At 32.5% G+C, this 12,111-nt stretch overlaps 1 protein-coding gene across 4 annotated transcripts in view; it reads right to left on the reverse strand.

The window, feature by feature from the left end:
* LOC111052092 (sodium-dependent noradrenaline transporter) overlaps nt 1-12,111 on the reverse strand; it is a 75,126-nt gene that overhangs the window by 14,896 nt on the left and 48,119 nt on the right. For all 4 annotated transcript variants that reach the window (XR_005571745.1, XM_039432141.1, XM_039432139.1 and 1 more), the window contains exons 8-9: nt 11,814-12,042; nt 7,931-8,043 (exon numbers count right to left, since the gene is read on the reverse strand). Coding sequence is in view for 3 of the 4 variants with exons in the window: in XM_039432141.1 (XP_039288075.1) it covers nt 7,931-8,043; nt 11,814-12,042 (342 nt within the window). In the remaining variant the exon portion in view is untranslated. The remainder of the gene's footprint in view (nt 1-7,930; nt 8,044-11,813; nt 12,043-12,111) is intronic.

The following is a 12,111-nucleotide window of genomic DNA, read 5'->3' on the forward strand; positions in this document are numbered from 1 at the left end:
CCTTTTCTTATTGATTCTCGTGGAATTAATCACGATTAAAATTTAACCGAGTGCTATGCAACCGGGCCGTAGTCTATGAAAGAAGCATCCACTCACAGATTTTTCAACACTGAACAAAGACGTTTGATCTGTCAGTTTCATATTTCATTTTTCTGTGATTTATTAGTAGTATATTTCATTGTGAATATTTTTGAAACTGTTTGCGATATCAATGTGCGGTTTTAGCCATCCATCACCTTCCCATTTGAAAATAACTGGATTCGGCGGTTCCAAGATGACGGACCAAAATTTTGAAGCTTTTTCTAATTCGGATAGGACCCGCAATGGAACCTACTGTCCAATTATCCTTGTGTAAGAAATATTATGCTGTTTCCATATTTTTTGCCAATTCTGTATAGTAATAATGATAATGCATAATCGATGAAATTAATTATACATTTTCTGTATTGTTATAGTTCATTTATATATTGATTTTTCTTTATAGTTGTCAGTATTCAATGGGTCTTATAAGATATGGAATACAATGTATTCCTCAATGCAATTTACATGAAATACAATCAATGCATTGTAATATGTATCTATTAAAATGCATTTTACAATGAATTTGGAATCATCATTATTTCCATTACCCACAAACAAGCCTAGAACGTATGTCATTCTCAGCAAAGAAATTGTGTCGTAAAAAACATATAATTGAAAAAAATTAACGTTTTCAAATGCTGAAACGATGAGAAGTCTGGACTTCAGTGTGAATAAAATATACTTTTCCTCCACCTCCTGTCTAAAGTGCTTACTTTACTCCCTGGAACATAATAGTAAAGTGTCACTATTTCGCTTTCGGGAGGAAAAAACAGGAAAACTCCCTAGAGCGTAAAAGTAACTCCATTTAAACAACATGGGAAGCATCTCTATTATAAAAACGTACATTTAAAATAGGTTAGAAGGTCTAAGCTCATATGAGGAAGCATAATATAGAGTAGTCATTAAGCCAACTAAATTCAATACCTCAACCAGACATTTGATCAATATATGAAATTTATGTTTGTATGCAAAACTTATTACAAACTTCATATCACTATACTAAAAAATGTATAATTTTTTTCACTCTAGATATACAAATAACTATTTTTTGGTAATCAATAAAATATTTTATTTTCACAAACTCTGTATAATTTATAACGGTGAATGTGAAACAGCTGCATCAAAGAATTATCTCAAAAACATATGTTTAGGAAAACCATAGTTTTGAACTTCGTTTTCTGATGGAATTTATAGCCAACACGTGGCATGTATTATTAATTTTTCAGCTAGAACAGTTTTTTGAGACTGCTGAATAAACGTCTACAGTTTTATCAATGCTGTATCGGCAATATGAAAACGCATGCACTTAATAAGTCTTTAAATAAAGGTGTTGATATCTACATGATAATTATTCTCTACCATTTCTATTTAATTAAAATTTAAAAATTATTCAAGCCTTGATAGAATGATTGACTCACTGTACAATCAGTCGAAAATTTTAATATTGAAATGAGGGGTACTTTGGCAAGCTGAACAAAAAAGTCCTATGCACCTTTTTGATATTATTTCTTCAAATGAAAAATGAGTTTTGTTGGTTGTCAAAACTCCCCCTGAAAAGAACTATTCATTTTATCCTATCTTTTAGTAAAATAACAATGATTTCTGCATTGAATAACATCTATCTTGCCAACAAGAATCGAACTCTTTGTGAATTTAGATATGACCTACACTTTAGATTTATATAATTCTATTAATAAATTCATGGAAATTGAAGTACTTTTTCAGTTAGTTGATGATTAGTTGATGGAATGATTATCAATAGAGAAAATGATTATATTTCATCAATACAGAATTAGTTGAATGAATTGTCGATGTACTGAGTTCTTGATCAACAATAATTCAATATTGGTATTTATCCAATCATTATTTTTTTCAGAAGTTATTTCATTTGAATTAGAAAATATTTATAAGCTCCTATCAATTTATCATTCGTAACAATGAATTCTTCAAAATATGAATTTAATCAAATAAAAAATTGCCCATACTTCTGTATTCATGTTCGCATGTTTTCCACTTGTGATGGATAGCTAAAATATTGTGGAGCGAGCTGCACGGCGAATTGTATCGAGGGCTCTGATTGGCTGAAAAGTTCATTGTTCTGAGTGAGGTGAGGCGAGCAGTTAGAACAGAGGCAAGCGGCACGGCGAATGGTTCGGAGTACGGTACGGCGAATGATTAACAGCTGATTTTTTAACATTATGAAACATATGCTCATGTTCGTTGAAAGGCAAGATGTTCGGAGGAATGCACGGTTTGATGCGCGGTTCGAGGTTCGGTTCGGCATGTGTGGACGCACCTTTAGTTGTTACAGGACATTTATACAGATCACAGGCCAAAGCAACATAATAATCTATCTTCTTCTTCTTTTTCTTCTTCTTCTGCTTCTTCTTCTTACTCCTCTTCTCCTTCTTTCTCTTCTTCTTCTTCTTCTTTCTCTTCTTCTTCTTCTTTCTCTTCTTCTTCTTCTTCTACCTATACTAAAAGGCTAAGCCCCGACAAACTGACAGATTTATAGTATTCCTGGTGATTGAGCCTGTCTTTTTCAGCGTTGTCTATTAATAATAAAGCTTAATTTACAACTAGCTTACCCAGCGAACTTCGCACCGCCAATGTATCTCATGTTACACTTGACTTTATTTGGTGAATCATGAAATTTATCTGACAATCAACATGTTTATTTTACATCTCAATACGGACTTCCTATGTGCTTAGTCATGCAGCATTCATTATTCCGAAAACATATTATTCTTCCCAATCAATTGGTAGTAATATCTATCAGTAAAGTTTTCAATTAAAAAAAAAGGTTACATCAGGGTTTCAAAGAAAAATATTCAATGTTTTCATAGCTGTAGATTGTCGATATATGGTCCAGGAAATATGCGATGTACGATGAATCACACAGAATTCCATATTCTTTCCATTTTAGGATGAATATAAGCTAAGCTAATTCAAAGAATTGTAAATTATTCTTTCATTCTTCAGTAATTAATGAATGCAATATGAATACTATACATATACTATACAATATATATAGATATATATATATATATATATATAATATATATATTATATATATATATATATATAATATATATATATATACCTCTTTCATTAGGTGAAAATCTTTTCAACATTTTCCAGTTTCTCAATGATAGGGGAGTGATAATAATTATTTGTATAGGTCTTCTAAGGAAACTTATCAACAGCTGGTACCAATCGACTACACTTCAACTCCAAACTACCGTTTTAATACCAGTACACAATAATTTATCACAGGGGATATGTTTATTACAGCTGGTTACTTTAGATGCTAAACCATATTATCACAATATGATCTTGAATCATGATCATATCTTTACGTTCTTCAGTAGCCGCTCGGCCGAAAATTTCGAAAACATATGTCTGTAAAATGTATTAATAAATAATTATTATTAGCCCCCCTATAAAATTTCTGTTCAGAAACCATCCCCAATATTCACACAACATATTCCCAAAGTTTCATGCCGTTATGTCGAGTAGTTTTCAAGTCTACAGAACAAACAAACATACAAACAAACACACAATCAGACATTCATTTTTTATAAATAGATTTCCATTTGGCTCAAACAAAAGCCTCTCTAAATGAAGGTAGAATGATAAGGATTCAGTTCTGTTGTTTTAACATTTTTCAATCACTTTTAAAAGTTCATGTAGTAGGTACCTACTATGTGTTTGAGACACTTCTGGCGCTATCATAGTTTCACCATATTCTGTTCCACAGACCTATCTCTTGCAGTCGTTAACTATATCTATAATAATTATATTAAGTAAAGAGCTAGCTTATGCACGTACGGGATAGGATAATATTTTCCTATCGTACGAGATAGGAAGGATGTTTGACGCATCATCACGTCTAAAATAATTAACTTGAAATTTTGCTTATAGATTCTTAATTAACCAAGGATGGTTATAGGCCTATTCTCAATTCTTCAAAATTTCATTACGTCAAATTTTCATTTTGTCAAGTTTTAAAATAGATCCTTGCGAAGCACGGGTTCTTGCTAGTCTTATATATTTCAATATCATTAGTTGAAGGTAAGTTAACGGAACATAACTTTTCTCTCTCCTCCCTGTAATATACTTATTATCAATAAATCTATGAAAAGATACAAAGCAGATAGGTAGCTCTATATCGTTTTCCAAAGCCACACCGTTGCCAAATTAATTATTCGCTTAGTGAATAAATATAATGAACTAAAAAAATAAATCCCAATTATGAAAATCTATTATTAAATCATGAGAAGATATATTTTCATGGTGAATAGGTTATACCTTATTTGAGTGTTAACAAGAATCAACAGTGATAATATCATATAAGCTTGAATCAATGCTATCCTACTGTAGAAGGTAGTGGAAACGGGAAAGTAGCAACAATCTGTTCCTGTTATTTCCTGACTTCATAGCATGAATATCGCTAAATGTAGATAGCATCTTAATCTATCATTTTTTCGTTTATTCACAATAAATATCACTAATATTAAGATGGTACACAAGGCTTATTCCCAAAACAGCTTCAATCACCAATAATTAAAGTTACATGTTTTATTTAAAGCTACACATTTCAGAGCTTAATATTTTCATATATTGAGTTTTTCAATTATTATTTCCTTTCACAAAAAACTATAAAACCACGATCTCTTATTTTTCCAATCAATAATAGTTTTCAACGTGAAATTTCAAACTAAAACTATCACAATCTTCACTTGAATTTTGCAACATAAAATATGGAAAGGTTATAGAGCACATAATTACGCCCAAAGGGATTTTGAATTATACTTTTTAATTGTGACAATCGGATTAATAACTGAAATTCACCAAAATTGATTTTTTCTCGGAATTTTACTAATTTTTGAAAAATTATAAATCGGTGTTTATTAAGGATAGAGAGCTCCCAATGATTTCATTTTATTGTAAATTTTAAAATCTGAAAAAAGGGATGGTGAATTTTTCTGTCCGATGACTGGATTAGAAGGAAATAGCTGAGAACTGGAAAATGAACCGAAAATAAGACAATAAATTCTTCAATGTTGTTTTCGATCACGATCTGCTTATTATTGCAGTCAAATTTGTCTGGAAGTCGTTCTTTCTAATAGCAAAAAAGTGATTGAAAATAAGAGGTTTTGGGGCACTCTGTATTTAGCACATTGACTTCTAAAGAGTGCTTGAATATAATTGATTGGAACATGTTATTTATTGTTATGAATAAACCGGAACTGTTTGCAGTGATAATATTATTCTGTTTTTGAGTAAGCGAAATGTATGTATTATATATGTATGATGTATGTATATGTTTACCTGATGACTTTGTCAATAACATGTATTTGTTCACGGCAATAAAAACATTTTGAATTTTGAATTTGAATTAGAGAATTTTGCATGACTGGAATTCTCTTACGTACAAATAATATATTGAAAAATCAGAACTACAATATATTTTGCAAGCACCAATGTATATAGTGACTGGATTACAATATTATTACAAATTTTTCCAAACAGGTGAACTGAGCTCCATATCGGAAAATTCTTCCTCAGGAAAATTGTCAGTGGGACATAGAGCCGCAGTCAAGTGCGCTGAATATTCCAAACTTGCTAAAACTGAGAACAATGAATGCAACAGCAACATTCTCGATCCTTCAAACTACAAAAATAGAAAATGGAACTACACAGCCAAGCTAGGGGAGTTTCCTCATATGGTAATACTGAGTGAAAAGGAAGACGGGTATAGGTGTGCTGGGACATTGGTGAGTGAGAGGTTTGTGCTCTCTGTTGCACAATGTGCCAAACTTTTCATGGACAACGCCACAGTATGGGCGCGGATTGGAGTCGTCGAGAGGTATCAGCCCAACAAACCCCAAGCGGTTGCAATCAAAATTCGCAGATCATTCATTCACCCCAACTTCACTGCAGATCCACTAGCCAACGACGTCAGTCTACTGGAATTGGAGAGAGAATGCCAATTCGATGACCTGAAGAGACCGGCTTGCTTGAATACTGAAACAGACGTCAGCAATAGCTCCTTGTTTGTCTCCGGCTACGGAATTAAACACACTCTCATCGAAAGAGCGTCGCCCGTGTTGTTGAAAACCAGAATTGAACTAAAGAACAAAATAAACTCCACCACATTGGAAGAAATACCTGATGGCCCAATGTTTTTGGCTGCCGGAAGTGTTCAGGGGATGAAGGCGCCTTGTGTGGGGGATGCCGGAGCACCCCTAGCGATGGCTGCCAACTGCAATCACAAAGTGGTAGGACTCGCTTCGTCTGGTAGGATTGGTTCCGAGGTACTATGCGCCAGGTACCCAAGTGACTACGCACGAGTTTCCAACTACATTGAATGGATCGAGAACATCGTCTGGCCCAACCCAACAAATTGAGATGTTCGCCGAATTTAGCAAAAAAATATCCATTAAACACATGGCGCGATTATGCATTGGCAAACCTATTCTATAGAGTAAGATTCACAATTTAAAGTCAGCATATGATTGAAATTGGTTTGAATCTGATTTAAAATTGGTTTTCTTGTCTTGTTTTCATCTTTTTCCAGCTCTGCACCGTTGCCAAAGTACCAGTAATTCTTTTAGAATTATAAAGAACTAGATAGAATATTTAATCTCAATTATCATTCATCACTCATTATCATCCGCCTTACCCACGCATGAATCTAAATCTCATGTGGGCATCACCATCAACAGAAAATAATAGTGACATTTATTCCTACACAAGGGAATCTTGTGTGCTAGATGGTTTTTTTCACTCGATTTAGTGGTAATGATAAACTTGTTTGTTATTTGTTTGTGAAATATTGTATTGCTCTTGTTCATTTTTGTGGGTTATCTAATGTCTTTTTACATTATTTTTTGTGAACTGTTTCATGAAGGGGAGAATAACATTTTATTTGATTAGATTATCATTTAATCATGAAAATCATATTTTCTTGATGAATAATATTTTCGCTAAGGATTGAGCCCACATGAGCTCTAGAATTAGGTAATGAGATGGGTGATAATGAGAGATTAATGTACTTACAGCTTGAGGTGGGTTCCGAACTACCAGGAAACGATTTTTAAACTCATAAATAGTATTCAAAGGAGTTCAAGTCGTCATTAAGATAGGTTTGATGATTTTATTAAGAAGAATCGACAATTGATATGAATTCAGATATACCGGGATAACTTGGATCATAACTATCTATTATAGTTAGAGGTGGAAAAAGAAACGCGACAACTTCAACTAAGAACTAGTGAGTGTGACCCTTCTACTTGGTATTGTACATTCTATATATGTACTCAAAGCAAAGAGATTTCCCCACTTACAAGGACTGACAACTTTTACAGTCATCACAATACTAACGGCTATACACGATTTTTCACTGAAATAATATGATGCGAACTTCAAATATATTACAAATGAAGGAAATATTTAACAAACTACAGTACGTAAGAACTTGAGATTTTCATGTAGAAAATTAATTACAACACTGTATCTTTTTCAATGAATTTATGTGAATCATCAAAGTTTGACACTCTTTTTGAAACATTTTGTACTTTCGAAAGGTTGTAGCCTAGCTATTTCAAATAATTTGTTTGAGATAAACATATCTAGAAACTACAATTATTTAGTACAAAATAAACCTTTAAAAATGCTATGTTTTCCAGTACGCTTTCCTACAGTAAACTTTAATCTAGATACACATAGCATAAACCATCGTGCAATCAACAATTTTGAATTTTTTCACTTGCCACCTAAACATCCACTTGATAGAATATAATTCTATAATCTATAATTATTCATTAAAATTGCATTTACTAACCCCACTGTCAAGTCCAAGCATGATGAGCATGAAGAAGAAGAGTATTGACCACAACTGTGAGCCTGGCAATGTAGCCACTGCTTCAGGGTAGACCTGAAACACCAGGCCAGGACCTGCAAACAAAACAACAATTCCATCAGATAAATTACATTTTTCCCTTCACTATCTATTGCTACAATCTGAACATGATTCAATACAGATTCATAATGATTCTACAGATTCAGAATAAAAATATTAATGTTTTAATTTGTGGAATCAGCGAACATGGACACGGTGCTATCTTCGCTGTGTTGCAATCTAACAAATGTCTCAACCTAAATTTTTCTATTCAAATCGAATTCACATCAAACAGTACACGTATGAGCATAATAATTATAGACTATAGTTACTGTTAGTAGTATAATATAATTTTTATTTCATAATTATTATATTTAATTTGAGAAAGTTGGCTCTTATAAATATATGAGCGTTATAGTTGATTATATTATAGTATAGTTGATGATAAATTAAAGTGGTCAGAACACATAACCCAATTGAAAAACAAAATACGCAGATCTATCTACATTTTCTTAAATTTGCGTCAATTTCTATCGAAAGATGATTTAAGAAATGTATATTTTACTTATGTTCAATCTCTCATAACTGCCCGAGTTTTAGCCTATGGAGGAGCGTATGGATCAATTCTGAATCTTTCAGTCATCACTCAAAAACGCATAATAAAAACAGCAATTAGTAAACCCATTCGCACTCCGACTAATGAAATATATGATGAGTTTAATGTACTTGACATTCGAAAACTGTATGTCAGAAGCTTACTCCTTTTCATTCGTGTAAACAGTGATGTTTAAAAAAATAAATCACAATCACGCAACACGCTCAGCAAATTCCATTGGCATTGAAATTCCGAGACTTATTAAAACTCACTCAACAACAAATAGTCACTATATTGCACAAATTTTATACAGAAATATTCCTTCCACTCTTCGTAATGCCCATAACTGTTCACCTTATGCCTATAAAAAACACATCAAAATATGTTTGAGGGAGATTTGTAGGGGAAACATAGAAGCCATAATTCATTCAAATTACCTATAGCTTATTATTAACTTAAGATCCCGTAATCTGCACGTAGTGTGAATATACCTTTACTATAACAGTGTCTTAGCCATGTAATATAATTATAGTGAGTCGGAACAAACATCATCAAACTTTGTTATTAAAAAGTTGTAGTTGTCAAATTATATTACTGTTTTCATCTGTCCATTTAGTTCTTCTTTATTTCTTCTTTAACGCTTCATGTATACATTGTCTATAACTTATAATTTTCCAGTGACAGGTTCTTCATTGGGTTGCATCAATGCTCTCGAGGTGTATCATCCTCTCAGTAATTTTTCTATAATGATTAAACTTATTATCATTCAAGAATTAACTATTCAAGGATTCAGTATTCAAGAATCACTTTATCCTTCTCAAACCACAAAAATTCTAAATGAAGAACAGACTCCTCTCCACACACAGGCTTAAGCCTTCGTGGACGAGATGCATGTTAATTTTTATTTTATTTTCACTTTAGTATCATAAGCATTATTATGTCTTTATTGTACAATACTTATTTTGATCATGTGCGATAGATTACAACCTATAAGTGTACATATTGATTCATTTGAAATTGTACTAACCGTGAAGTTTATTCAATTGTGTATTTATTTTATGCAATAAATGAATTTGAATTTGAATAAATAAGGATATTGTTTGTCAATGATATAATGTCCAATGTTATTATTTCCAATAGAATAAATTAGCAGTTCCTGTATTTTTTGCGTGTGCTATAGTTTAGTGCAGTAACATATATTTGTTTTTAAAAGCTTTTTTGTATTTTGTATTTGACAAATGTATAAAAATGAATAAACTAATAATATTTTTATCAACTATTTTTAATACTCTTAACACCACCAGTGGCGAGATGTTTAGGCTATCGTCATGTTTTTTATTGTGTAATAAGAATACTTAGGCCTATATACAATTGGATTATGATAAATAATAATGTTACAATAGCATATTATTGAATTCATGGATTAGGATACATGAATACACAATGTAGGCCTTCTTGCGAAATCAATTGAAAGGGATGAACGCTACTTGAAGAAAGAGATTTCTGATGAAAAGTGAATTACAATTAATAGATAAATATTTTGAATAGGATTTCTAAGTTAATATTATAACGGTGAATTGTTTGTGGACTAGAATCATGACAATTATATACGGTAATATATAAAGTCAAATGGTCGTTTTTCAGGAAACAGCCCCGAAAGAATTTTTCTCAGCGGTTCTATATGTATTTTGGGGCGCTGAATTCGAATCCGAAATTTTCTGACACGCCAGAGGGCGGCTTCACCCCCAAAACCCCCAAAAACCTCCAAAATTTTGGACTTTTTTCGAATTTCTCATTCAATCTCGAAAACCTTGAGTTTCCCTAGAAAAATCATTCTCGACAAAATTAAAATAATAGAATTTCCAATAAATTGAGTGTTCGCGCAGGACTCTACCGTTTTTGGTTCCGGAGCTACGAATTTTCAAAAAAGGGTATTTTTTAAGGGTTTTTCAAAATGATGCAAACTCACCACTTTCACCCTATACAACTTGGATATTTCACTGGTAATGATTAGAAACCACACATCACGTGAAAGAGCAATTAATTCTGAACAGGATTACTTGGGAATTTTCAAATTCAGTAGAGGGGGAGGGGGGACACCCAAAAATAGAAAGCAAATGATTCAGTAAAAATACAAATTTTTCATTATAATACCTTTTCAAGGCCTTCCTAACAAAAAAAAACCATATTTCGGCTGAAATCATCAGAAGAGGGTTATTTTCTATGAGAATCACCCGTTAGATACACTTAATTCCATTATTTCCGGGTGGGGGGGGGCACCCATAATGATACCTCAAGGATCAAAACTTTAAACACTTATAACTTTTGACAGAATGGTCAGATCTCCTTATTCTACAGCTCATTCTTCTCAGCTCATCAAGGCGGTTCAAAATCATGTACCATAACTTGAATTTGTTGAAAAAATAAAAAAATCCTCTCTTAGTGTATTTTAGCCCATATTTAAATACACAGAAAAATGCCCAATTTCTATATTCAAAACTGTGTATCTCGGTAACACGAAATGATAAAAAATATTACTTGGTCTTGATTTGAAGAACAGAATCTCCCTCCTCTTTTATGTGAGGTGAATGAATTTTGTAAAAATATAATCGTGAAGTAAGATACGTTTGTTTCAAAAATCAAGAAATTTGCGATATTTTCCTCATTTTTACAGTCTCGACAGTTTTTTCGATAATAAACAGTCATGCAAGATGGATTTGAGGAAACTTAGCTTATAGAGCATGTAATTCTCTATCATTTGAGACCAATCGCAAGTTTCTATCATGTATCTTACTCGTTTTAGAGACACTTGAATAATAATGAAATAGCAGAAAAAATGAGAAAATGAAAATAATCATTACTTATAACCGCTACTTATGTCCCTGAGTGCAGGGTGCTATAGAATATTTTTATTCAGTGACGTCTTTGAATAATATAGGATTTGACAAACTCATTTTCATTAGCAATGCAATAATTTGAATGTATTGTACAAATCTGAATCGCCTGGATGGAGTCTTGTATCAGACTGGTGTATAGAGAATGATACCGATTCTTGAATCTTAAGAACATAATAATTTTCATAGACTTGATAATGGCATCATATAGCCGAAACATTTTGTTACTAAACAATTTTCAAAAGGGTACTAAGATTTATTTTTATTTATATTCAAGAGTAGCCCTAAAGAGAAAAAAAGATACTTTTGATAGGTATGTGATTAACACTGAACTGACCTTCAGTAGCCACATCCTTTATGTGTACACCCTGCTTGTGAGACATGAATCCAAGGTAGGTGAAAATGACAAAGCCAGAAAAGAACGACGTAAACGAGTTGACACAAGCTGTCACAATGCAGTCACGGTAGCAGTTATTGTTGAAACTATTGTAGGAAGCATAGGACAGGTGTACTCCGAACCCAGCTCCCACACTGTAGAAAATCTGAACTGCTGCATCCACCCACACCTGTACAAATACAATTCATTCATTCATGTAAAATTATTACACTTATATGAGAAGGCACAACAGGCTTAT

This window comes from Nilaparvata lugens, chromosome 7 (genome assembly GCF_014356525.2).
Source record: "Nilaparvata lugens isolate BPH chromosome 7, ASM1435652v1, whole genome shotgun sequence".
NCBI classification, from domain to species: domain Eukaryota; kingdom Metazoa; phylum Arthropoda; class Insecta; order Hemiptera; family Delphacidae; genus Nilaparvata; species Nilaparvata lugens.